General features: G+C 58.7%; 1 protein-coding gene across 2 annotated transcripts in view; it reads left to right on the forward strand.

Annotated features, from left to right (window-relative positions):
- The window catches only part of TRIOBP (TRIO and F-actin binding protein), a 51122-nt gene that overhangs the window by 20312 nt on the left and 3788 nt on the right, over positions 1–27022 (forward strand). The window contains exons 8-18 of one of the 2 annotated variants that reach the window (XM_047065133.1): positions 1839–1916; positions 2472–2549; positions 4744–4881; positions 13961–14017; positions 16705–16773; positions 16902–16991; positions 17308–17417; positions 18871–19390; positions 20048–20158; positions 24913–25060; positions 26765–26867. In XM_047065133.1, coding sequence (XP_046921089.1) covers positions 1839–1916; positions 2472–2549; positions 4744–4881; positions 13961–14017; positions 16705–16773; positions 16902–16991; positions 17308–17417; positions 18871–19390; positions 20048–20158; positions 24913–25060; positions 26765–26867 — 1502 coding nt within the window. Of the gene's footprint in view, positions 1–1838; positions 1917–2471; positions 2550–4743; positions 4882–8713; positions 8894–13960; positions 14018–16704; positions 16774–16901; positions 16992–17307; positions 17418–18870; positions 19391–20047; positions 20159–24912; positions 25061–26764; positions 26868–27022 lie in introns of those variants that run through there. The other variant, XM_047065134.1, reaches the window with a different exon arrangement.

Below are 27022 nucleotides of genomic sequence, written 5' to 3' on the forward strand. Positions count from 1 at the left end.
CCAGCATTTACTAGATGCTAAGCCCCGGTCTGAATGTTTTGTGGGTGTTTTCCTCATTCAATTTCCACAGCAACCTGATGCGAAAGGCACTGTTTATTTACAGGTAAGGAAACTGATACTCAGAGAGGTTAAGCCACTTAAGATCACACAGCTAGTCAGGGCTGGGGCAGGGGTGGACCGCTTCAAGCAAGGTGCTCTGACCAGGCATTCTCCCTTCCTGGCTGCACAGTCCTTGGCTTGTGTTGCCTCTGATGGCTCTTACCTGACCCTGGCTGGGACGGCAACCAGTGTGGTCAAGTCCCCCTGACTTTCCTGCTGTATTCTTTTTTTTTTTTTTTTTAAATCTTTACTTATTTTTGAGAGAGAGAGAGACAAAGCACGAGTGGGGAAGAGGCAGAGAGAGAGAGGGGGACACAGAATCCAAAGCTGGCTCCAGGCTCTGAGCTGTCAGCACACAGCCCGACGCGGGGCTCGAACTCATGAGTGGTGAGATCATGACCTGAGCTCAAGTCGGACACTCAACTGACTGAGCCACCCAGGCGTCCCTCCCTTCTGTATTCTAAGTTCCTCGAATGTAGGACAGCTTCACTTACCCCTTTCTGGCCCCTACAGCTCCTCTCGGGCACAGAGAAGAGGTTGTACAAATGCTCATTGGGTTGAGTTGAGTGCTAAGACAGGCTAGTTAAATGAGGGCCTACTATGTGCAGGTCTGGGGCCTGGCACATAGTAGGAGCTCACCAAGTCCCTTGCCTGCCTCCTTGGCTCAGGGGCAGGGTCACAGGGTCAGTGGTACTCGGGTGCTGCCCGGAGCGTCTACCTGAAGATGGTGGGTGGGGAGGGTCCTGGAGGCCGAGGCCGGGCAACCTGGCCTCAGCTCACTGGGAATGCAGCGTGTGGTTTGGGCACCCGGCCTCTCTTGCCCTGGTCTTACCCTGTAAAATGGGACCAACTTCTTCCCTCATAGGTACCCACTGGCGTGATATGGAGGGTCCTGCTCGTTCATCCAAGCCCCCTCACTTCCTTGATGTGCAGCCCAATGCTGCCTCCCTCCTGGATGACAGGGGAGGGTTTCCAGTGTGCCGGGCCCTGGGCTTGGTGTTTTACGTGCTTTGCCATCTATATGCCTCAGCCTGACCCGAGGCTCAGCCTCAGTCCGCCATTTGCCGGAAGTCACACATGTATACGTTGTGAGAAATCAGATCAAACCTTTAACTCCAGAGCCCGCGCTTTTAACGGCCATGTTGGTGAAGCCTCTGTGCCCATGGCCATACTGGGGAGTCCCCTTCCCTGTATTTCCCTGAGGCTTTTTTCAATCTATTCTCTAGTCAACTCAATGCACAGACCCGAGATTTGCAGGGATGAACCAGCTTGGTCCTACCCTCCTGGTCAAAGGGGGGCTGGGGGGCTTGGAGCCCCCCCCCCAAGAAGCTGCTGTCACTGGGGCTCCAGTTGGCCACCCTCTATGAAAATCCTTGGCATGGCTTCCTCCTGGCCTTCCTTCTGGCCCAGATCTGCTCTCTACTTTACTGAGCCGGCTGCAGAGCTCTCCAGGAGCATCTCCCCGCCTTTGCACATGCTGTTCCCATTGCCTACGATGCTCTTCCCTTCCCTCTCTTCACTCACCAGACACTTGTTCGTCGTTCAGCTCTTAGATCAAGTGCCCTGTTCTGAGGTCCCCTCCCCGAACAGCCACCCCACCTCGCGGTTGGTAATGTTTCTCTTCTGGGCTTGGTGGTCCTGCTGCCCTCCATCTGGTCACACTCAGCTGTCATTCCTCCTTAAGAAAGATGAGCTGCGTGAGGGCAGGGGCTGTGCCTACTTTATCGCTGCACTTCTAGCCCCTGGCCAGACACACGGGAGGAGCTCAGCCCCAATGGATGAGTGATCGGTGCCTGCAAGACACAAATGGAGGATGGGTGGGTTAGCCGGGGGGCGGGGGGATGATGGATGAATGATGGACGGCGGATGTGTAAATGGGTGATGGACAGATACACAGATATGATAAATGGTAAAAAGATGCTGGATGGAAAGTTAGATGGGTGAGGGTGGAGCAGATAACAGGTGTTGGGTAGATAATGTTTGCTTGGATGATAGATGGGGCGACGGATGGATTGATGGATGAACATGAGTGGAACACGAACGGATGGATGGATGGTGTGTGGAGAGGTAAACGTGGAATACGGATGATGGGTGGCGAATGGATGTTGTGTGGGTTGAGAAAGGATACTTGGCTGCAGGCTGGATGGGTAGACCATGGATACATAGAGGCTGGATGTATGAGTGGGATAATGGATGCTGGATGGGTTAGTGAGTGGAGCACGTAAGGCAGACGTTGGACCGTTGGATGGACAACACACGGGTCTACTGATGTTGGATGCTAGATAGATGTTGGATGGATGGGTAAGAAGGCGGATATGTGAACGGAACCTGGCGAATAACCCGGGCTAAGCTTTGTTCCTTCTTACCTCCAGTTCCAATCAGACGAGCCTGAGGAATCAGAACCAAGCAAAGGCCAAGACTCACTGACCGACCAGAAGCAGGCAGATTCGGTAGTTGGGTCATGGGTGTGGGCGCACAGGGAGGTGAAGGGGAAGGGAAATCAGGTTGGAGGCGGGCTGAGGTCCTCTGATAGGCTCTAGGGTCGTCCAGACCGGGGTTGGCTCTGCCATGGGGGTCATCTGTGTGCCTGGTAGGGCCTTGAGAGAGGGGCTCCGGGGGGGGGGGGCTGGGCCGCCGAGCCACCTTTTGGCTTGGGGGCCGGGGCAGGTAAATGATCCGGGGGTCAGACGCCTGGGGCTCTGCTTTTGACTTGCTAGGACGCCCTGAAAAGTCGCTCCCGTTTTTCTGGGTAAATGGCAGTTTGAGCCTGATGGTCTCTGAAGGTAAGGTCCTTCTGGTTCTGGAGGGCTGGGCAGGCCGGGAGAAAGCGTAGGGATTCCAGGAGCTGGAGTCAGAGAACCGCTGAAAGGGGCCGAGGAGGTGCGGCAGTCAGCTGAGCCTGGACGGTCTCCAGGATCCTCGGGGCGGGAGGGATGTGTGCAGGGGGTGGGACCCGGCGAGGCCGCTGGAAGGCCAGGCAGCAGCTGGAGCACAGCGCTGTGCCCCCCCCTCCCCTCCCCACAACCTGCCAAACAGACTGTTCTCATCACCCTCAGCCTCCAGAGAGGTGAGGTCAGAGCTGACAGCCTGGGGCAGGAGGCGGGGAGGAGACGGGGCCGCTTGGGGCTATGCTTTCCTCATCCTGCTCTGGTTCCGCTGTTTCCGGGTGCTGCCTCCAGAAAAGAGAGTGAGAGGGGGGCATCTGCCGGGCAGCCTGGTACCCCCTTTCTGGCCCTGCCGCTAATCAGAGCTGGGGCGATTCTGCCCAGGCCCTCATTGCAGAGGAGGAAACGAGGGGCAGGAGCGTCATCCCAGGTCACACCAGCCAGGCAGCGGCTGACCTCAAATTAGAACCTGGGGCTCAGGACCCCCATCCCGCAGTCCCGGTGCTGCCCGGATGTTGCTTCCTGGCTCTGTCCTGACCCGCCGCGTGGCCTCCTGAGGCAGCAGCAGGACTCTAATTGCTTGGTGGCCAGTCTCCCCATCGGTGAAAGGGGAGGAGACAGAGGACTGGTCACTAAAGGCGCTTCCAGCTCTCACAGGGGCTCTGGCAACTTTGCTCCTTCCTCTTTCTGGGTCATTTCTTCATACTTCCTGGGGCCAGAGCTTCGTGAGCGAACCGGAAATAGCAATATAGGGGTCCCCCTCTAATCTCCACGAAACGGGCCCATCCCACCAACGTGGAAACCTCTCAGTCCATCCCCAGGCGACCTGGATTGGACAGAGCTGGTAACTGCCTCGTTCGTTTGCTCGTTCGTTCGTTCATCGATTCATTCATTCATTTATTCACGTACACTTAGTGAGCGCTTTCTGCTTGCCTGGGTGCGGGCCAGAAGTAAATTGGAGCGCGTGGAGCTCCTGGTCTAGTGGCCGGGGCCCTGCTGGGGGAATGTGGTGGCAAGGTGGGGAGCGGACTCCTTCCCCCAAAGCCCTTACACCCCACCGACAGATAAGCTCTGGACCCCGAAGAGTGGGGACCCCTGGGCTCTGGCCTACCTCTCTGCCAGTAAGCTGCTATGGGACTTTGGGTAAATGCTTCTGCTTTCTTGGGGCCTGTTTCCCCAACAAGGATGACTGCAAAGGGGGTGCATTTGGGGACCTTGCCGGGAGTGGCTGCAGAAGTCTGTGATTCCTTCCTTTCATAAAATGGGGAGAGTAGGCGGACGCGGGATAGAGATTAGGGGCACTTGTGTGACCTCTTGGTGCCACACGGGTTGACGCCATGGGGAAGATGGGCCCAGAGGTCTTCTACCTTGAGAAACTGGAAATATGTAGTTATACGTCAGTCTCTTGATTATTTAACATTGGAACCTAATGCAAAACAATCTGAAAACCCTATGCGGGCTGAACGCACATCTGGGGCGTGTACTCCCCTCCTTCCTACTGGCCACCTGTGGTTTGGCTTTAGGGGGTGAAGTGCACGTCCCCAAAGGTGCTGAGCCCCGAGAGCCCTATCAGCCAAACACCCCCTAGTGTGAATGAGTTAGCAAGCTCTTTTCTTGGCAGCTCTGTGAGATAAGAAAGATGAGAGCCCTGGGCCTTCCAGGTAGGCATGGCAGAATAGGGAGGGGAGACTGTAGTCAGAGACCCCCCCCCCATCCCACCAAAGGGACCTGGGGGCCAACACTGGACCCTGTTTGACAGGCAGACAAGAGGCCAGCGGAGGGCAAGGCTGGGAGCCCACTCAAGGGCCGACTGGTGACCTCATGGCGGATGCCCGGGGACGTTCCCACGCTGTTCAATCCGTTCCTGCTGTCTCTGGGGGTCCTCAGGTGGCAAAGGGTAGGCTGGCTCCAGCGGGGTGGGAGGGATGAGGGTGGGAGAGAGGGGGAGGGGAGGAAGGAGGTTGGCGTCAGTCAAAGGGGGGAAAGTGGGGGCTGAGAGGAGGGAATTGGGGCTCCCACACGAGAAAGGAGAATCCCACCTCCAGGACGGGGCTGGGGCTGTTTTCAGTTTTCAGGGTGAGGGGGGGTTGAATAATCTATACAGCTGAAAGCGGCCAAGCGGCAACTGAGCCAAGGGGAGTCAGGTTGGGGGGAGGGAGGGAGGGAAGGAGGGAGGGATGGCCTGAGGGGGGGCTCTGGGATTGCAAAGTGTGTCTCAGACCTGGGTCTCAGCCAGTTTCACAAACATCTGGCATGACGTAACCTACCCCCTGCCCAGAGAGGGCTGTAAACACTCAGGCCTCTGGTTCAGGGTTTCCTCAGGGGCAGGGGGGGCAGGCAGCTGTGACTCGCTTCCTCCTGCCCCCTTCGCAGCAGAGAGAAGGGGCCTGGTCTCTCCAGGGGCCACTGGCAGGCGCGTGGGGGCTCTTCTCTTGTCGACAGGACGACTCCTGTACTCTCTCGTTGGCTCTGGGTCCAGCACGAGGCTGGGCACGTTAGAGACAGTATGCCCACTTTGCAGAGGAAGGGACCGGGGCTCAGGGAGGTGAGCGGGAGTTGCACGGCTCGGGTTGAGGGGAGTCGGCCTCCTGCTGATTTTCCTCATTCTTAGATGAGAGACTGGCTGCAGCTAACCCACCCCACGCCTCAGTTGCCCCATCTGTTTAATGGGGCAGAATCTATAGCGATGCTCAGGGCTGCAGAGAGGGCTCAGGGAGGTCAGGAGGCACAGAGGTGTGACGGTTGGGGGCGTCCAAACACTAACTTTTCCCACCCGCTTCCTAACTTCCGCTCTGCTGCTCTTTGGGGGTTAGGGCACTCGGGTGATGGGACAAACACGGTTATCTGGGCAGAGTGGTACCTTCGAGCCATGGGCGGGAGTTACCTTGTCACACTAACTAAAGGTCACCAACATGCAGCCGGTCTGGCAGGAGGGAGCAGGTAAGTCCCTGGTGGAGAGAAGGGGAGAGAAACGGGGAAAGGCACCTGGGACAATGGTGCTGGTGATGATAACCAGCGTGTATTTGGCACCTAGTTTGTGCTCAGCTCGGTGTTCGGTGCACGGCCTGCCTGATTGCGTTTAATCCTCACCACCGGGCATACGAAGTATGGTTCGTGTTGTCCGTCTTACAGAAGGAAATGAAGGGCACTGAGGAAAAAACGACTTGTTCTAGGTCACACAAGGGGCAGAGCTGAGATGTGAACCCTCCCATCTCTGGGCATCCTGATCTCCAAGCCCTCCTTGCAGCCCCGAGAATCCCCACAGATTTTTCTCCCCGTTAGACAGATGCGGTAACTGAGGCTGAGTGGGTGTGCAGCCGTTTTCTCATCTGGGAATGAGGCAAATCGAGAGCTATGGGACGGAACTGCCAGCGGAGTCTCCCAGACGGTTACTTAGAGCAGCTTCAAACATCTCTTGGGTCGGAGGGTGACATCGCTCTCCAAGGTCAAAAGCCAGGGAACCTGGGCTTGAGTTCTGTCTCTAAGTTATACGGCTTTGGGACGTTGTGGCCCTCTCTGAGCCTCATGCTGCTATCCTCAGTAGAGTCAAGTTTAACAACGGTTGGATGGATGGATAACCCCCAAGTTTGGTGGCTCTGTTTAATAACTCACTCCTGGGTCCCTGAGTCAGTCCCATCTCTGTCCCACTAGGACAAGATGTGGCAAGGGAGTCATTTCTCCATTTGTGCATTCGCTCATTTGACCTATGTTTACTGAGGACCTACTGTGGACTCCGAGATCTAGGCAAAAACACTCTGTGCCCACAAGAGGCTCAGTTTGGTGAGGACACTGACACGTAACTGGTTAGAACACAGTGTGGTCATCATTTTAGTGGCGGAATGTCCAGATGCAGGGAGCAGCGGACAAGGAGTTTCTACCTCTGGGCTGGGGGCACCCCGGCTTCCTTTGGACTGAGACCTGGAGGGTGAGAAGGAATTTTCCAGGCAAACGAACATTTGGAGAGAGGGGAAGGAGGGGCGGGAGAGGGGGGGGGGCGGAGTGTATGTGTGTGTCGGGGCACAGAGGACAGGAAGAGAAGCTGTTCCAGACCCTGCAGAGAACAACATGTGCCGTCCCATCTGAGGTGCAAAGGACCTGGTTTATTCTGGGAATTCCCAGCAGTCCAGTGTTATGTATCCCTAGCATGTAAAACGCGTGTGGGCAATGATGGAGGACAGCAGGCAGGGGTCAGATTCTGATGGCCGCTGACCGCCTGCAACAAGAATGCAGAGCTGATCTATTAGCACTGTTGAACTTTGAGCAGGGGAGTGAACTGATCGCTGGGCTGAGGGCACTGAAAGGAGTCCCAGAGGCCAGGAAACCAGCAAGGAGGCTGGTCGGGAGCCACTGGACCAGGGCGCGGCTGGTGGTAGGGGAGGTCTTCTGTTTATTCACTCACTCTCCCAAGGACCAAATGCCTAAGTGAGGTAGAGGGGAGAGCGGGAAAACTCAGCAAGTGGAGACGGGAAGGCCGGTGTCTAGAGGAAGATAGGCTTATCCTTGGCCTCATGTCTCAGGGTGGAGGAGAGACACCCCGGGGGGAAACGCTAGGAAAGAACTTCAGCCCCTGGCCCTCCATTTCTTTATCTGGGAAATGGGGAGAGCAATTAAAGCTATGAAAGCAATAATGTCTGAGCCCCAAATTGAGACGGCAGAAAATTGGAATGGCAGTTACTCCAAGCTCCCCTGCCTCCCCACCTAAAAACAGCTGACTAAGGATAAAGGGGACGTTCTAGGGGGTGACTTAAATTAACAATTAATCCTTACAGGAACATCAGGCGATAGTAGCATTCTCCCCTTTTACAGAGGGTGAAGTTGAGGCCCAGAGAGGGTAAGTAATACTTTGCTTCAGGTAACTGCAGGGTTTGAATCACCATGCCACACAAGCAACCACTGCATTTTCAACAAATTCCACGAAGGTCCCTCCTCTGCTAGGAAGCTCAGATGAGCTCCTGCGGGCGAAAAGGCCTCTTACAAACTGCCAAGTGCTGGGAATGTGAGAAAAGTGTGTACGCCCACATCCAAGAACCCAAAATGGGGTTCTCAAGCCGAGAAAGACCCGCTTGTACGGAGGGGCCATTTGGAGAAGGCCCTACCATTCCAGAACTCGCTTTGTGCTTAGATTCCGTGCTAGGAATCCCGTCTCTTCTTACCGTGTGACCTTGGCCAAGTCGGCTCACCTCTCTGAGCCTCTGTTTTCTCATTAGTAAAAGGGGGACAAGGACACCTCCCTGTCAGGTCTGTGGTGAGGACGAAATTAGATTACACAGGTCATGAGCGGGGCTCGGCGAGTGGGACCTGCTGAGTTTTAGTACTGGCTGCATTGCCCACGTCTCCGTCAAACCGAGGCGCCGAGCCCTTAGTGAGTGGACCCATCGCTCGGTCCGGCGGCTCGCGGGAGCCACCGCAGGGCGACTGGGTGCCACACCCGGCTGTCCCCGCCCAGCACTCCCGCGCCGGGGCCCGACCGAGTCACCTGCACGCAGGGTCCTTCCTTCCTCCCAGCGCGCCCGGGGCGGGAGCCCGGCCCTCGACTCCCTCCGCCCCCATCCGCCGGCCGCGACCGCCCTCGCGCGCCCGTCCCGTCGCGGCAGGCCCCGCCCCCGTCCCGTCCCGCGCTGCCATTGGTCCGCCCGCGGCCCCCGCGGCTGTTTGTCCCGGCTGCCTCGCCGCCCATTGGCCCTCCCGGGTCCTCCCAGGAAGTTTGAAAAAAAAAAAAAAAAAGTTTTATGGGCGGATGGAAGGGGCCGGGGCAGCGCCGGGGAAGGGAAGGGCCGGAGGAGCGGCGGCGGGCAGCCGAGAGGGGCGGCGGCGGCGGCGGCGCGATTCCCGCGCCGCTGGGCCCGGCCCGAGAGCCCTCTCCACTTCCCTGCCTCCTGCTCCCGCCGCCCCGGGGCGCCGCCATGACGGTGAGTGCCCCCCCCGCCCCCCGGGCCAGCCCTTCTGCGCCCCAGGCCGGGAGGAGAGTGACGGCCCGAGCCCCAGCCGAGCCGCTCCCCTCCTGGGCACCCCCTTCACTTCCCGAAGGCGAGAGGAGGTCTCGGCTGGAAGACAGGGCGACCCCAGCGGCCCCAGCTGGCTGTTCTGCTTCGACTTCCCCCCACCTCCTCCTCACCTTTCCGGACTAGGAGCCCCGGCGACCCCGAGGAAACGGGAACTCCCTATCCTGGGCAGTCCCCTCTCCGCCTACTTTTGTTGGACCAGTCACGGACAATTTCTGATGGCCCTTTTCCACCACCCCTCCAGCCCCCTCGGTGAAGACCTGACCTGATTCTCCCAAGCTGCCAGGCCCGTAGGGACTCCCAGGGCTCCGGGCAGTGGGAGGAGCGGAGAAGGGCCTGGCCTGGGTCTGGGGTCTCGCCCAGGGCTGGAGAGGGGCGCTCCCCGGCTCGAATGGGTCGCGCTGATCCAGGCCTGGGAGGACTGCCTACCCGCATGGGCGCCCGAGGTTGAGTGGGTGAGAAGGGGCCGCCCCGTCCCACCCCGTCCGGGAGCCCGTCCTGGGATTTCCGAAGTGGCACGACGCCGTGTTCTCCTCGGCTTGCCACTTCGCAGCAGCACTGGGGCCTTGGCTCGGAGCAAGCCCACGAGTGGGGTGGGGGACACGATGGCAGAGATTTGTCTTTCTCTTGGGGATAGGCACTACTCCGGTTACATCAATACCTATGCCTTAATGATCATACTGAGCCTCGCAACTGAGTGGGCCTTTATTCCCATTTTACAGTTAGATAAACCGAGGCTTGTTGGGGGGGCGGTGGTGAGTTGCCCGAGTTTACCCTGAACGTAAAGGAACGAGTAGCCTCTTTTCAGGTCAGTCTGGCCCCTTGACCGTGATGTTCTGGAAGAGGAGGGGCGGGGCTGCTTTTGGTTTCTGGCTAGAGTCTTAGGGAGGCTCTGACAGCCTTGGAGGGTGGGGTGATGGAGTGGAGCACGGTGCGTTTGCGCATGCGCACATCCCCTTTCCTCAAGCTAGTGGAGACCCTAAGGAGTGGGCTGGGCTGCTGGGGGTGGGCCCTCAGGGCCCCTGCCCCTAAGAGTGTGATGACCTGGCCGCTGCTTGGACTTCCTCGGCCTCCGCACATCCTGCCACCTCCCTGCTGGCTCTTCCTGTCGTCAGCAGCCTCCCTTTGGTCAGAGAGCCAGAGGGATGTGGGGGGAGGAGCTGAGTCAGTGTCCTGGCCGCCCACCCCCAGGCCCCAAGCCCTTGGCCCGGGGAGGGTGGTTGCATTGCCTACTGGGTGCCTGCCAGATCCTGAATTGGGTGCTTTCATGCTACCAGAGTTGATCCTCTAAGGATGATTGTAACTCCCCATCTAACAGATGAGGGCACTGAGGTGTAGACAGGGGAAGTGACATGCCCCAAGTGACATAGCTCGGCCTGGGCTGAGCCAGCATTTGTATCTAGGTCTGCCCCAGTTTTTTCGCTGGGGCTAGATAAGAAATGTACACAGCTGCCTCTCTTGAGAAAGCCCATGTTGAACGTGTGGGGGCACTTGAAGGAGGGACAGCATATCCCTGTGGTGCGAAGGGGCTTCCCAAAGGAAGATGCCCAGCTGCGATTGTAGGGCTTTATCAGGTGGAAGTGGACGGAGGGAGGGAACAGTGTAGACAAAGGCTGGTGGTCGCGTTTGGGGAGTGGTGACAACATAGAAAGGGGACCTGGGAAGGAAAGCCTCCAAGGCCAGGAGAAGCGGTTTAGGCTTTGGTCGGGGACACTGGGGAGCCAAGAAAGGTTTTGGAGCAGAGAGGCGGCTCATGATCACCACTGACGGTGCTTTCTGGGTTCATCATGGCTGCCTTCATGCCTGAGCCTGCCCCAGCCTGGTGTCCCTCCTGGGCCTCTTCACACCCTTTCCCTCTCTCCTGACCTCTAGCCCTGAGCTCAGAGAGCTACAGGAAGCAAATGGTAAAGTGGCCGCGAATGGGTAAATGCCTAAAGGCCTAGAGTCAAGATCTCTTCCCCCTCTTTTTGCCTTAGCCCTGTGTAGCCCTGCCCTTGGAGCCTCATTCCCTAAGCCACCGCCTGGCATCAGATTATATACCCGTCACTTGTTTATTGTCTGTCTCCTGAGTTCCACCAGGGCAGGGGCCACATCTCCCAATCGCAGCTGATTTCCTGGCCTAAAACAGTGCCTGATGTGCTTTTTTTTTTTTTTTTTTTTAATTTTTTTTTTTTAACAAACATTCCCTTAGCCCCTTGGTCCTGGAGGGTGAACAGCGCATGTCCCTAATGGAGTTGCTTCTACTGTAGCCTGTGAGGGATAAGTAACTGGCTTCACGATAATCACAAATGCAACAGAGGCTGTGGGAGGGCAGCTGCCATTGGTGTGTGTTGTGTGCAGGGAAAGGGGCCTCAGAGGTGGCAATTAAGTTGGGTCTTAAGGCGCGGGTAGGGGTTTGCCTGGTCAACGGAGGAGGAGGAAGCCTGGTACGTAAGCGGAGGACTCGGGCTGGTGCGGAGGGGCCTGGAGTCCCGCTGTGCCGGGGATCGGAGAGCATACGTGGTGATATCAAAACAGGGTTCCCTACACGAAGGGGAGGCCGGGCTGGGAGGGTGAGCTGCGGCCTCTGTGCCATCAGGCAGCTGGACCTTGGTTTGAAACCACCTGGAGCCACCCCTGGAGGTCCGGAGCTGACTCGGGACCGTAGGCCTTTTTGAGAGGCTCTGTGCTTAGAGGAGGCCGCGTCAGTGGTCCAGGCGGGTGGGAGGCAGTGCTGAGCTGTGGCCGCGGCTGTGGCCATGGCCAAAGGAAGGAGAGGGCAGGCCGTGAGAGCTGGCCGGTACTCCTGAAGGGACAAAGGGAAAGTGAGCTGCCTTGGGTGGAGGGAGGGTGGCTGGGCCCGAGTGGAGGTGTGGCATGAGAGATTTAGACTAGCAGACCTCTTGACCCTGGACAGAGGTTCCCAGGTGACTGCAGGACCTGTCCCCCCCCCCCACCCCCCGCCCCACTCCCGCCAGCAGGTTTAAAATCTCACATTGGCATCCTCCTCCCTCCAAGGTCACTGTGCCCATCTCGTACCTGACACGCTCGTAGTGTGTTTGTACCAGCTTCCAGAGGGTCACCGAGCTCCTCCACACGTAGCTCATTCAGCCCTCTCACAAAGCTTTGGGGACGGCAGGACCCCCACCCCCCGCACCCCTACCCCCAGCATCATTTGCTACATTAGGCAGCCAGGGCTCAGGGAGGGGAAGGTCACAGGGACCCCTCCTCCCCCCCCTGCTTCCCAGGCACCCCTTGGGGTCCCAGCCTGTCATTCTAGCTGGGGAGCCCTTGCTCAGCTCTGGAAGCCTATGGCTGACCCCTCAGCCCTGGCCCAGTCTGAATGGCCCGGTGGTCTGCTCGTCCTTCCCAGGGGCTTTCCCCTGGACAGCAAGGCCAGCTCTGTGGGCCATCCCAGATAGCCTGACTTCTCAGAGCCAGGGGGTGAGGGTGGAGACTGCCCCCAAAGCACAGGAATTTCGATCAGGAAGGTAAAGGGGGGGGGGTGGGGGAGTGATATTTATTCAGCAGGTTTTTGCCGAGGCCTAGTCACCGTGGGCCAGACCTTGGGGGTCACTGGAGGTCCCAGTCTGAAGGGAGGTTACCCAGGTGACTCGGTGGCCCCGAGTGTAGCTGCCACTCTTCAGTCTTCGCTTGGGACCACCCCGGGCAGCCTCTGGCACTCGTGGGGAACAGGGTGAGGAAGAATTGAGAGAGACAGGGCAAAAACACAGCCCCAGGGTTTCCCAGCTCTGAGCCGAGCCTGGGTCCCCTCCCTCAGACAGGTATGCAGGGAGGGGCTGCCCTGCAGGGGTGGGGCTGCTGGCCTGCTGAGATCCAGGGGCCCTGGTTGCACAGCCTGGGCTGTGGCTGGCTGTGGATGTCCAGGCCCCTGGGCCAAGCCCCTCTTAGGCCACTTCCTCCACCTGAGGAAGAGGAGAATGGGGAGGAAGGCGGGTCAGGGGAGGTGGCCAGGTCAGGTGGCTCCGGTTTCCAGCTGCTGTCTCTGCTGCCCACCCCACGGAGCCGAGCTCCTTCCAGCAACCAGACACCTTGGCCTGGTGAGGCTGTGATGCCGGTACTGATAGGTGGGCTCAGGGCCATAGCGGCAGGTGGCCACCTCCTCCCTGCCCGCAGCTTGGCCCGCCCTGCTCTCCCCCCTGCCAGCGGGCAGAAGCTGACACTCTGCTGAGGGACCAGGCCTTAGACACGAGAGAGAAGTCTGCCGGTGGGCAGGGAGGGTCAGGTGGCTGGCGCCCACCAGATGGGCGTGGCCAGAGAAACCACCCGGAGGAGCATCTGTTTCATCTAGGTGGGGGTGGGAGGGGTACCTAGCTCACAGGCCTCTGGAACATGCAGCGGCTGGGAGCCCCCCGACCCCGGGCCCGCGCCCCGCTGGGCAGCACCCGGCAGGTAGGGCTTGCCTCCACCGAAGTGGTATCTTCCTGGCCCTTCCAGAGATCTCTGACCCCACCCTGGGCCTGGCTCCATCTTTCAGAGTCTCCAGGGGACAAGGGAAGGGCAGGGCAGGGCTGGTTGGACCACAGGAGGGTCAGTGGGTTGGGGATGAGCGGGGGGGCTTTAAGGTATTTTCCTGATGGGCCTCCTGGTCTTGTCGGTGAGAGCGACAGGACAGTTTGCTCAGCCCTGCTGGTTCAGGCTGTTCTCAGAGCCCTCCGGGGTCTCTCTCCCGCTCTTTGGTGAGGAAGTAGGCTGGCAGGAGGGGAGCCTGGCCACCTGTGGTAGATGTGCCAGTCACCCTGCCTGCCGTCTTGGCTCTCAGACGTTGTCGGGGACAGGGGCCAAGGCTATCTCAGTGGTTGGGGAGCCTGCCCGGATTTGGGGGTTACCTGGGCCCTCCGCCCCCTCTCCTGGCTTTCCAGGACCCCAGTCTCGCAGGACTCAGGGGGCAGGATGGGTACAACACTCCTTCTTCCCCAGCCCCGGTTGGTTCTCCACCGGGCCTAACTTATGTGCCTCCTTATCTCTCCATAGCCCGATCTGCTCAACTTCAAGAAGGGATGGATGTCGATCTTGGACGAGCCTGGGGAGGTAGGAGGGCTGCAGTCAGAGGGGAGGGCTTGGCCTGTGCGGCTTCAGTGCCCCAGGGCGTCTCTGGGGGCAGCCCAGGAGTCTGAGCTGCTTCCGCAGCTTGTCTAGGCCTCTAGAGAGCCTGGCCTCTGAGCGGAGGGGTGCAGGTGGGCTCAGAGTGGGCACCCTGAGGGCGGGCATTTCTCGTGCAGTCAGGGTGGGCCTTGGGCTGAGGGGGTGGGAAGCAGAGGCTGCTGTCATCTTGGCCCCCTGGGACAGTCTGCAGGCATACAGGGTGGCAGGGGTAGAGGCCTCCTAGCCCCTCACGCCCTACGCCCCATCCGCTCCTCTCACCGAGAGCCCCTGGGCCCTCTCCCCTCTTGATGACCCTGACTGGGTCTGAGGGGTTCACAGAGATCATCTGGCCTGAGACATTACAGATTCCCCAAGACTCAGCCATGCGGGAGCCTCTCCCTCCCCATAGAAGTGGGTCTCGGAGCACAGGCTCGGAAGTCTCACCCACCTGGGGCTCCCCTGGTTACGTCCTCTGCGAAGGACTTAAGTGGAGACTGTGAAGATGTTAAGTCCACATCTATGAAATGGGCATATGGATAATGAGGATTCTTTCCAGGGTAGACAGCAGGGTCAGAGAGGTCGGGCCGTGTAGGGTCTCTGCTATAGCTCAGCTAATGACCCTTCCCTGTCTCTAACGTGTCCATCCTCAGAACTAGGAGGGACAGCGGCCTGTCGCTGGCTCTGCCCTTCCAGCTGCCAGGCTGATGGAGTCTGGGAGCTGGAGCTGGCTTCCTGCCCGCTCAGCCTGGGAGGGGACGTCTCCCCACCCCTGTCCTGCATGCGCCCGTGGCTCGGGTCGGCACGCAGCCCGCATGCCTGGGAGGGCCCGGAGCCAAAGGGAATCTCATTGTGTTTCCTCCCCACATGTTTTATTCCCTCCAGCCCACAGCCTTCCGTCCCTGCTGCCTCCTCGCCAGTCCTCTGGTGGCTACGCTCCAGGCTCACACAAGGCCTGGCAGCCTGCCAGTGACCCTTCCCAGCCTCCCCACCCAGGGTCTCTGGAGGGCAGAGATTACAGGCCCCACCCAGAGCTGGCCACTACTCATCTTCTTTCACAGGGTTTTGGAATGTCCGAGCTGGAAGGGCCCGGGTGCACGGTCCGAGCCGGAAGCCCAGCCCCTTGGTGCACGGACAGGGGACAGGCCCACAAAGCTTACTTCTCCTCCGGGCCTAGTCACCGCTTCGGTAGACCCAGGCCTAGAACTTGGGCTGCCTAAGGCCATAGAACTCCATCTAGCTCCTCAACTGTCATGGACCAGGGAGGGATAGACACTTCCGACCTTCTTATCAGCCCTCCTTTACAAGTGCGAAGAATGGAGCTCAGAGAGGCCGAGATACTTGACCAAAGACACACAGCTAGGGATAAAATCATTGGAATCTAGGTCCCTTGGAGGCTCAACCCCTATTTCTTTTTTTTTTTTTTTTTTTTTTCAACGTTTATTTATTTTTGGGACAGAGAGAGACAGAGCATGAACGGGGGAGGGGCAGAGAGAGAGGGAGACACAGAATCGGAAACAGGCTCCAGGCTCCGAGCCATCGGCCCAGAGCCTGACGCGGGGCTCGAACTCACGGACCGCGAGATCGTGACCTGGCTGAAGTCGGCCGCTTAACCGACTGCGCCACCCAGGCGCCCCTCAACCCCTATTTCTTCGGGGAGGCCATGTAGAAAGAAGTTGAAAGTGTCGTCCCAGCACACCCCTGAAAACTTGCCATTTCTTGAGGAAAGAAGCCTAAATATTTGAAATAACAACGTGGATGGAGTTTGGTGATGTGGGGGAGCCCCCGGAGGGCTGAGGACTGGGTGATATGTGCTGACCCTGGTGGTGGGCGGACCTTGACTGGCATTCCAGTGAATGGCCAGAAGCCCAGAGGCGGGCTGAGCTTGGCACATTTAACATCAGGCTGTTGTGGTGCCCCTACCCTTCGCTGTGCGTCCTGCCAGCCCAGCGCCCGCCGGAGCAGAGAGCGGCACTGCAGAAAGGGGCCCAAATCATAAATGTGCAGATAACGCACTCACAAGCCGAACACGCGTGTAACCAGCAACCCGATCAAGAAACAGAACAGGACCAGTGCTCAGACACCTACCTCCCCCCCCCGCCCCCGCCAGGCCACCTTCCAGTCTTACTCTGGGAGACTTGTCCTTGGTTACTGAGGGGGTCCAGAGGGCCATGGGGAAAATGACTCGCAAAGCTCTGCTCCCTGACTTGCTAGCTGAATGGTCTTACACAGGTCACAGCCCCTTCCTGGTCTGCCCTGAGGCGGTGGGGGGGGGGGGGTCATGCACTTGTAGGAGCCTTGGTGATCTTGATGGAGAGGGTCCGGAGGGCTATGTTGCTGTCAGCAAGTCAGAGAAGGACTCCCAGGAGGACAGGGAAGGTGTGGTCACTGAGGAAAAGCCAACCCCTTTCACAGACGCTGCCCCTGGAAGGGCCAGGCTGCAAAATCTGGATTTTCTGACTCTTCTCTGTCCCCCTCCCCCCCTGGCCCCCCAACAGGGCGGCTGAGGGGGCCGGGGCCCCCACGGTTGACCTGGCCAGACCCAGGACAGTTGTAGAGCGGTGCACGCACACACCCTTTCGTTCCACCCTCCCTGCCGCCCCGTCCCCTCGCTCACCGCCACGTCTCCTTCACAGTGGAAGAAGCATTGGTTTGTGCTGACAGATTCAAGCCTTAAGTACTACAGGGACTCCACCGCAGAGGAGGTGAGACAAAGTGGGGAGGCTCCCTGCCGCCATCAGGTGCTGGGGGGGGGGGTGTCCCTGGGAGGGGCTTGGGGGGGCCTAGGTGGGGAAAGTGGAAATCGTGGACCGTCGTGGCCTTCCCGCGGCAGGCAGACGAGCTGGATGGCGAGATCGACCTGCGCTCCTGCACGGATGTCACCGAGTACGCGGTGCAGCGCAACTATGGCTTCCAGATCCACGTGAGACTCGGGGCGGGGGGCGGGGGGGGGCCTGATCGGGGGTGATGGGCTTCCCTCGTTCACCTATAGCCCCTGTCCTCAGAGCTAGTCAGAAGCTCTGCCGCCGGCACTTTGCGTGTCTGGGGAGACCCCGGCTATCACTGGGGCTGAACGTTGGGGAGACCTTGGAGCCAGCTGGCGGAGGGGAGCTCATCCCCAGGCGCAGGACCTCAGATGCCCTCCTGGGGGGGAAGGGCCACCCTCCCTGGGGGTGCACGGTGGCGAGGGAGCGGTGGGGCTGGCCGTGTGGCAACCTGCCCGTGGGGTGGACTTGCAGACCAAGGATGCTGTCTACACCTTGTCGGCCATGACCTCGGGTATCCGGCGAAACTGGATCGAGGCTCTGAGGAAGACCGTGCGGCCAACCTCTGCCCCGGATGTCACCAAGTATGTGCCGAGCTGGAGCGGGACCTTGAGGGAGGCGCTTCCTCCTGCGTCCCTGAGTGGGGTGCTGGCACACGCCAGAGGGCCCCGCGGCTGTGCCTCCCGGGCCTCAGTTTCTCCATCAACAAAATGGAGAGAGGGCAGTGAGCGTTCTTGGCATCCCCCTGAAGATACTTATTTGAGGTTTGACTGCCATGCCTTTGTATTCTGCGACAGCCTGAAAGGTGGGAAGGGGCTTTGACTCTTTGGAGAAGATGCCAGTGAGTCAAAGACACCCCCGTCACCCCCCTCCGCTACATCTAAGCCTGTTAGGCAGAGGGTGTCTGGCTGGGGAGCTCACCCTCTGGAGGTGCCTAGAGGGTAGGAGAGCTGAGTAAGCTGGTGGCAGAACCCGCATACAGTGTGAACCCTAGCCGCCTGTGCGGGGGGCGGGGAATTGCAGCTGTGGGACAGCAGGAACAGAGTATCGTATCGGGAGGCCCCCGGCACGAGCCCCCCAACCTGGCCATACCTTGGCTATTCGGCGTCCGGCCAGTGACTTACTTGTCTGAGTTTCACATTCCGTATCTGTCACGCTGAGTGTGGCCCCTCCTTCACGTGAGGGATGTGCCCAGGAGCCCTCTGTAGACTCTGCAGGTCTATGCAGCCCGACTGTTACTTAGTCTGTAGTCTCAGCTGCTGTAACAAAGAAGCCCCAAACACAGTGGCATAAATAAGGGAGAGATTTCTTTCTCTCTCCAGAACAATCCAGAGATGTGCCCTCCAGGCCTGGTGGGGCAGCTCCGTGGCCCACGACTCCCACCTTTGGCTCTGTCCTCACGGAGTCCCAGCCAGGGGCCAGGCCAGGGCACGTTTGGTCCCGGAAAGGGTGCCGCCTCTCACACCACTGGGCAGAATGTAGTCACGTGGCCCCACAGCTGCACGGGACGCCGGGAGGCGTAGTTTTTGCCTGGGCAAGTAACGGAAGAAGGGGCCGACTGCCACTGTTCGCGCTCCGTGCACCCAGAGGTCACTGTTCACCCCCTCAACCGTGACCGTGGGCATCTTCCCCTTTCCACTGTGAGCCTCTTGAACCCAGGACCCTGCCTCAAACCGCACCTTTGTAATAACACTTTGATCAGCCTTGGCAGGGGGCTCGCGGTTGCTTTAGGCACATTCACTCGCCTAGTGCTCACGTCCATCCTGTGAGAGGCACCGCTGTCCCATGTTACAGATGCGGTCACTGAGGGTCAAGGAGGGAGGCCAGCTCTCCTGGTCCCTCTGCTGCTAAGCGTTGGAGCTGGGATGGTTCCCAGGGTCCTTTAATGATGAATCTCTAGTTGTAACCTCTAGGTTGGGTTGCTTCCCCCACCGGGGTCTGTCGCCGGGCCCTGGCACACGGGTGGCGCTCCAGAAGCGCAGGCTTGGGGGCTGAGCGTCACACGTCCCTCCTGACGGGGCTCTGCTGGCACCCTAGGCTCTCGGACTGCAATAAGGAGAACACGCCGCACAGCACCCAGAAGGGCTCCCTGAAGGCGGGGGAGCAGCGGGTGGGCTCTGAGGTCATCGGTCGGGGCGGCCCGCGGAAGGCGGACGGGCAGCGGCAGTCCCTGGACTACGTGGAGCTCTCCCCGCTGACTCAGGGCTCCCCGCAGCGGGCCCGCACCCCGGCCCGCGCTCTCGACCGCCCGGCCAAGCAGGAGGAGCTGGAGCGGGACCTGGCGCAGCGCTCCGAGGAGCGTCGCAAGTGGTTTGAGGCCACGGACGGCAGGCCCGTGGAGACGCCGACCGGCGAGGCGCCGCGCCGGGGCCTGGGGGCCCCCCTGACCGAGGACCAGCAGAGCCGCCTCAGCGAGGAGATCGAGAAGAAGTGGCAGGAGCTGGAGAAGCTGCCCCTGCGGGAGAACAAGCGGGTGCCTCTCACCGCCCTGCTCAACCAAAGCCGCGGGGAGCGCCGCGGGCCCCCGCGTGACAGCCACGAGGCGCTGGAGAAGGAGGTAGGCATCCCGGCCGGCCTCGGGGAGCCCCCTCGCCCCACCAGCGCGCCCCGCCTGTCCCTGCCGTCGCGCTGTGGCATTTATTTTGCATTCCTAAAGTGACGGGAAGCTCACCCCTGATTCACCGTGTGGTGCCCCAGACTCCCGTGAACCGGAATCTTGCTTCCTGGACCTCGGTGTTTTCTTGTTTTGGGGTGTTTTTTTTTTTTTGTTTCCCTCCTTAGTCTTGTCCTCCGCAACCAAAGAGAAGGGGAGAGGAGGGAGAGAGCACTTATTAGGCATCTTCTGAATACCTCGTCCTAGGCCTCCTTTACCTACATTGGCTCATGTAACCCTCACAGTGGTCGCGTGGTCCCAGAGGGTAGACCTTGTCCTGATTGTCCTGGCGGGAAACTGAGGCTCAGACGTTTCCCTGCCGCCTGCAGGGATAAATATCTGTGATCACAGTGACCTGCTCCCAACCCCGTTTAGTCTTCTCTGGGACAAAGTTCTCCTGGGTCACTGACCTGGCCATCCAGGAAAGTGCTGGAATGTCCCCTTGGCCTGCATTTCGGCCGCAGGCCACCTCCCTTTCTCAGACCCAAAGCTCCTCACTGCCTGCCACCAGACCCTTGCCGGCTTCCAGGTTCCCGCTGACCTCGCCTCCTCCCCCTGTAGGTGCAGTCTCTCCGTGCCCAGCTGGAGGCATGGCGCCTTCAAGGAGAGGCCCCTCAGAGTGCACCCAGGCCCCAGGAGGACAGCCATATCCCCCCAGGCTACATCTCGCAGGTGAGGCCGGGGGGCTGTTTCGTGGGGGCTCGGGGCAGGTTTCTGGTTGCCATGGCTTCAGAGAACAGCTAACGTTCTGGGAGCGTAGCGGAACCCGTGTGAGGCATTTCGTATGCGTCCTCGTATTTAATGTACCCAGCGGGTAGACGTGATCACTGTGCCCATTTTACAGACAAGCCACTGAGCTATGAGAGGTTGTGGGACTTGCCCGAGGTCAACTGAGCTGCAGATGTCAGAGGTGGGATTTGAGTTCGGTTCCGGCTGACTGCAGAGCCTGTGTGTGAGCCCCCATGGGACATTCTGCACGTGGACCCCTTCTCCCACACCACCCTGGGGAAGGAGGGCCAGTGGGGAATGGGATCCCCAACGGGCAGGCCCCCAGGGTCACTCCCTAAGCACAGAGAAATCCTGCCTGTGTTTACCAGGCCAAGGCCCGTGGGATGTGGGACCCTCCAGTGGCCCCCAGGGGACACTCCGTCTGCCTGGGACAGTGGTCTGGTAACCGTTTGACAGAAAAATCCATGTGTATGTAAACACATACACACTAACGTACGTTTACCGTAAATTTTACTGATCGAAAGGATGTGTAGGACACAGTGTACAAGTACAAAATATATAACTTTTATTGTGAATTCCACATATATAGCACATTGCCTTTTCTCGGAATTGACTGTGACTTTCATTGGTTTTTCCGAACGCTTGTATGCACAGCTAACTGACAAGCGGGTGTCGTTCTGCCGTGCATGTTGGTTGACAGTTTGGTTTATGTTCACGAGTAAAACAAAAAGACATCTGTCAAAACTCTAGTTGATCAATGTCACTTGCAGCTTCTTGGCCGAATTGGAGAATAGTTTTTTCTTTTGAGAATATCCCATTTAGAGTTATTTTCTCAGGTCCGTGTTCTAGTGACAATGTGATGGTCGTAAATGTGGCACGCTGGGAAGTTGAATCTGCATTATTAGCGTTTTCTCATCCCTCGCTTAAGTCAGCAAAACAATAAATCAAGCCCTGACGTGCAATGTTCACCAATTTCCGTGGTGTAAATACTCCCACTGTGGCCGATGTCCCTGAACACCGAATCGGGAAGATACACGTGCACAGAATTATAGAGCGTTTCCACCATACAAGATACAGAAGATGTAAATAAACTCAAGAGCACAGGAACACCTGGCTGGCTCAGTCGGTGGAGCGCGGGACTCTTGACCTCGGGGTCTTGGGTTCGAGCCCCACGTTGGGTGTAGAGATTACTTAAAAATAAAATCTTTAAAAACAAAACAAAACAAAAAACCTCAAGAGCATAAACAATAATAAAATGCAGTGAAATAATTAGGAAGTGATGAATGAGTATCACCTTTGTTTTTAATGTAGTTAATTGTAAACGTATATACTTTAACTTTTAAAATGGCTGCGCTTAATCGTGTCACAGAATTGCAAAATATATGACCATCAGCTGTCGGCAGTCAGCCCGCCGTTGCCTAAAGTAGAAAAGACTGCTGGGATCCTAGGCTCTGTGTGGGCGGGGCCTTCTAGAAGCTCCAGGGTTGGAGGTCGCTGTGCGGGGCTCTCAGGCAGGCTTCTGGGGGGGCGGGCATTGAGCAGAGCACTGGTTTGGGGTGGGGGCACGGGCTGGGGCCAGAGGTGGAGGGCCGGTGGGTGTCTACAGTGGAAACCTCCAGCAAGCCAAGGAGTTGGGATCTCATTCCGCAGACCTGAGGAGGTTTGGGGTCTGACAGTGACGTGGGGAAAGTGGTGTTGGGGTGGGGGGGTCTTGGGAGGGCACAGGGCCAGCGTCAGGAGCTAGGACGGTGACCGAAGGAGAGAGGGCTGTAGGAGGGTGTGCGGAGAGGAGAGGTTAGGACTGGGTGACTGGGCCCAAAGCAGATAGAGGAGAGCCCCTAGGGGCCCTGAGGCTGGGCGGCTGTGCAAGGCCAGGGAGCCGTCTGGAGCTGAGTGGTGGGTGAAGCATTCAACTGAAGGGAGACCCGGGCCAAGGGGAGTTAGGACCTGAGTAGGGGAGGGGGCGTGACTTTGGGGGTCACCTGACATAGGGAGGGGTGCGATGGGGGAGGGACCAGTGTTGTTAAAGGTTCTCTAGAGGTCAGAGGACAGAGTGGGTGGGGCATCTTCAGGCTGGGTGTGGCTTAACACCACAGCCTGAGGCAGCTGGGACACCCTCAGAGACCCCCACCCAGAGGGCCTCAGACTGTACTTGGAGTCCTTCGACGCCCCAGGGGCTACCTTTCTGGGTGGGTCCATTCATAGCCAGGGGTATCCGAGCAGCCTCTTGGATTTTACTCTTAGAACCTGCATTAGATTTCCTTTGGGAAAAGATTTCTGTCCCTCAAATGAAGTTCGAAAAGCACTGCTCTGACTTCTCAGCTTCTCGATGGGGAAACCGAGGCCCAGAGAGGCGGTGAGACCTTCAAGCGGGAGGCAGACCTGTGTCTGCATCCCAGGCTTCCTGGTCCCCGTGGGGCCATTGGACACCACAAAGGCTGTCGGTGTTTCATCCTGTTAGGTTGGGATGGGAATGGTGCAGACGGAATTGGGGGAGGTGAGAAGGGAATGATGAGGAAACAAGCCAAAGACGGGAGTGGAGGAGGGGCCCCAGGTGTGGAGGGTGCCAGACAAGAGGAGCTGAGCTATCTGGGTCCCCTCGCCAGCCCAGGAGGAGGTGGCTGGGGATTCAGCAGACCCTGGAGAGCGGACGGCTGGGGAGAGATTCCCCAGCCTGGTATCTTCGTCCTGGAATCTTCTTTTAGCTTGTGGGGCTTCCATGGACAGCAGCTGGGGGGGTGGGGGTGGTTCTGGGGCTTCACCCACTGGGGCTTTAGTGCCTCCTTTGCCTCCCTCCAGCCTAATGTGGGGGGGGGGGTTACAGGCATTTCTGCATGTACTTTGATCCCTGTCAGAGGTGGCTGCTGGACACCTTGGGCCTTCGGGAAGATATGTCAGAGAGAATAGCACTTGGCCTTCTAGGAGCCCCTCCTCCTGGTCTCGGTCCTGCCTCTGACCCCCTATTAACTGCCGGGTCCGCCTGCCTGATCTGGCCCTTTAAGAACATCAGTTCCCCACCCCCTGTGCTGCTCCCATCTCTGTAGGTGGGTTTATCTTAGGGACCCTCATGAGTTGGCCTTATGGGCTTGTTTTATAGATGAGGACACTGAGGCTCAGCGTGGGGAAGGGGCCCGTTCAAGTTCACTCCGGTACAGCGAGGCTCTGGACCCAGTGTGTGGAACTCCAAAGCTATGTTCTGTTGTTGTCACTGGAGGGACATGGAGGGCACATGCAGAGGGACAGATGTTCCCTGCCCCCCACTCAGAACACCTGGACCCAGGAGGCCTGGCCATTATAGCCCTCTGGTGTGGCTGCTGGACAGGTGGAGGGCGGTCCCCACCCACCGTGCCCTATGGTATCGGGTGGGGGGGGGGAGTATACTGTCTTATCTGGCCCTCTGCTTCGATTTCTTCTTGGGGCTCTTGCCCTTCCCTTTTTAATGATCTTAAATACATAAGAAATATGTTTACATTTTCGAAAATAATTCAAACAAATCAAAAGGTTAGAAATAAACACCCGAGCTCTCCTTCCCCTGCCTGCTCCCACCCCAGGGGTCACCTTGGTTACCTTTGAGCACATCCGTATAGTTTCCTGTTGCTCTCGAAAGAAATTTACCACCACCTTAAATAACCCAAAGTTATCATCTCAGGGTTTTGAAGGATGGTAGCCTAACTCGGATCTCGCCGGGCTCCAGGTGGGGCCCATTTCCTCACCTTTCCCGGCGGCTTGTGGCCACCTGCGCTCCTTGGCTCCTGGCTCCTTCCTCCATCTTCAAAGCCTGCAACGGAGAGTCTGGTCCCCCTCGCTTCCCGTCATTGGCTTTCCGTGGTCACTTCTCCCTCTCTGCCCTCCCGCCTCCTCTTTTGCAAGGCTCGATCCCATCATTTATTTAAGGGCTCCCCCGTTAGGGATTCGGACCGTGTCCCGTTTTCATCTGTTTCACCCTCGTCCGCAAGTCTTTATACATGTGAGTTTCTGCTAGGTCGAGGGATGGGGTTACTGAAAGTGTGGTGACACGATCAACTGCCCTCGGCACACCCGTCACAGCTGAGTCTCCCAAGCGGTGGGCATTAGCAGTCTTCTAAATACTTGCCAGTCTTCTCTGCAGGCCCTGTGTTGTGATGTCATCAATTTCAGTTCACTTACTCAGCACCTGCCCATGTCAGGCCCTGGTCCAGACGCCGGGGACTCCGAGCTGGGTCAGGTCTTCCCTGTCTTGGGAGAACTTCTAGTCCAGCAGAAGCAGAGCCTTCGGAGGCAGGGGAGAGGCCGTCCAGAGGCAGAGCAGGGAGGACACTGAGCTGGGCTGCAGGCCAAAGTCAGTTATCCCGGAAGAGAAAGTAGCAGAAGAACGTTCCAGGCAGAGGGCTTAGCCTTGGCTAAAGCTCAGAGATGTGAACATGCCGTGACTGGCGTTCCTTGGTGGGGAAAGGCCCAGGCTGAGGCCACGAGGGTCGGACAGGGGAGCAGGGACTTGGCCTCACAGGATAGGAGCCTCGGAAGGGTTTGAAGCAGGAGAGTGACAGGGTGAGGTTTGTGGACCGGGGGAGCAGGCGCAGGTGCGGCCGGTGGCTCCCGGCTCCAGGGAGGAGAGGTGGAGAAGCCTGCCCCTGAGGCTCCCCGCCTCGGGCTGGGGAGGGGGCCCGTGTCCTGGGCAGTGGGGGCAGCCCCGGGACGTGCTGGCCTCCCGCCCGCAGGAGGCGTGCGAGCGCAGCCTGGCCGAGATGGAGTCCTCGCACCAGCAGGTGATGGAGGAGCTGCAGCGGCACCACGAGCGGGAGCTGCAGCGGCTGCAGCAGGAGAAGGAGTGGCTCCTGGCCGAGGAGACGGCGGCCACGGCCTCGGGTGAGAACCCTGCGCCCCACGAGCCTCCCAGCTGCGGCCCCTGGCTGAATCGGGGAAGGCTTTCGATAAGGGGGGGGGGGTCTCAGTGCCAGACTTGGGAAAACGCACCAGGGGGGGTTGGAGCCCCTAGAACTGGCCTCTGCTCCTACTTGAGAAAGGGAAACCAAGGCAATAAAAGGTTTCACCCCCCCCCGCCCCTACTGTCCCCCTGGGTTGTGACTCCTCTCCCTCGGGGGCCTGCAGCCACTGGGGGTTTCGCCCCCAAGCCGTACATACGCATGGAGCCCCAACTCCGTGCCCAGGTGCGCTCTCTGTGCTGGGGTACAGCCTGCTCACCCACAGAAGTGCCATCTCCCCGGGTGAGAGGGCCGGACCCTGGGCAGAGCGGGAGGAAAGGCGTGAGCCTTTGCCAAGCCCCGTTCTGGGGAACGCGAGCACCCTTGGCCCTTGTAGTGCCTGATCGAGGGCCCCCATTTAACAGATGAATAAACGGGCGCAGAGAGGTTGGTGACTTGTCCAGATGGCAGAGCCGGGGATGGAGCTCAGAGCACCCTGATTGCAAAGCCGTGCCCTGAACCCCACCCCCTGCCCTCCCAAGCCGGAAACAGGAATGCCCGAGACGTTGGACAGCTCCCTCCCTCCCTGTGTTCACTGCGCACCTGCTGTGTAGGTCTGGTACATCCTAAGCACTTCTGAGCGGTTTGCAGAGTGATAGGAAAGGACGAGAGAAGTCACGTGATCCAGAACTTTCCCACCTGCCAGCGCTATGCCACGTGCTTCACACCCCCGGCCCGTTGGCCCCTCATCACAAACAGCCTGGGGCCAGTGTGTTTTGCATTTTAGGAAGATAACAGTACATCAGTTAGATATCCTTCCCAGCAGAGTCTGGACTCTCCCCTGGAATCTAGCACCAAGGTTTTTACAGTGAAATTTCTCAGAGTCATGCTGAACGTGGGCTGAGAATGACCGCAAGTGGCCCTGCGTCTGTTCGGGTCAGGGATTGCCACCAAAAGAGTTATGAAAAGCTCTCAGTGTTCAGAGCCTTCGGATTTTAGAATTATGGATAAGATTATGGGTGAGGGCTCATTTAATCCTCCCAATAACGCTGCGTGAGTGTGGAAACACTTGGTCCTTGATTGCTCACAGCCCGAAAAATAAGCCAATGGGAGCATTTACTGGGCCTTTACTTTGGACCAAGCATTGCTCTAAATGCTCTATCTGCATCTTCCAATAACCCACGAGAGAAGGTGCTATTGGTAACCCCGTTTTCCATCAAGGGACTGGAGGCAAAGAGTGGTTAAGTGCCCTGCGTAAAGTTGCATAGATCTATACCAGCTGTGGCCCCTGCACTCCTGACCGCCGGGCTGGGCAAGGGAGCTGGGCCTTGTTAAAGAACCCTCCAGGCTCTGCAGGGATGGCGGGCTGTGTGGGGCCTTACAGGGACATGACCAACAAGACGTACCAGTGGTCAGACGCTGAGGCGTCTCCCCAGCACTGTCCCGTCAGACAGGGATTGTCACCCTCCCTTGATAGATGGGCTCAGAGAGGTCTAGCAACTTACCCAAAGCCCCTCAGCTCCTGATACAGCCTGGTCCAGTGTTCTTTGCTCCTGCCTGCATGGTATCTGTGGGGCCTTGGAGGAGGTGGAGCTTACTCTTGCTGACCCCTCCCCAAGATCCCCCCATGCCTCTGCCCTGCCTCCAGCCATCGAAGCCATGAAGAAGGCCTACCAGGAGGAGCTGAGCCGGGAACTAAGCAAGACACGGAGTCTCCAACAGGGTCCAGATGGCCTTCGCAAGCAGCACCAGTAAGCTGGCATCCGGACCCTGGGGTCTGTGGGCTGGGCCTCGTTCTGAGCTAAGGGCCCAGCTGCCCACCTTGGTGTTTATGAGGCAGGAACCTATGCCGAGGCCCCTCGGCAGAGGACACATCATTTTGCCCCCAGCTGAGACTCCCGATCAG

This window comes from Lynx rufus, unplaced genomic scaffold (assembly GCF_022079265.1).
Source record: "Lynx rufus isolate CCGP_SWC_20201006 ecotype Redwood Valley unplaced genomic scaffold, mLynRuf1.p SCAF_7, whole genome shotgun sequence".
NCBI classification, from domain to species: domain Eukaryota; kingdom Metazoa; phylum Chordata; class Mammalia; order Carnivora; family Felidae; genus Lynx; species Lynx rufus.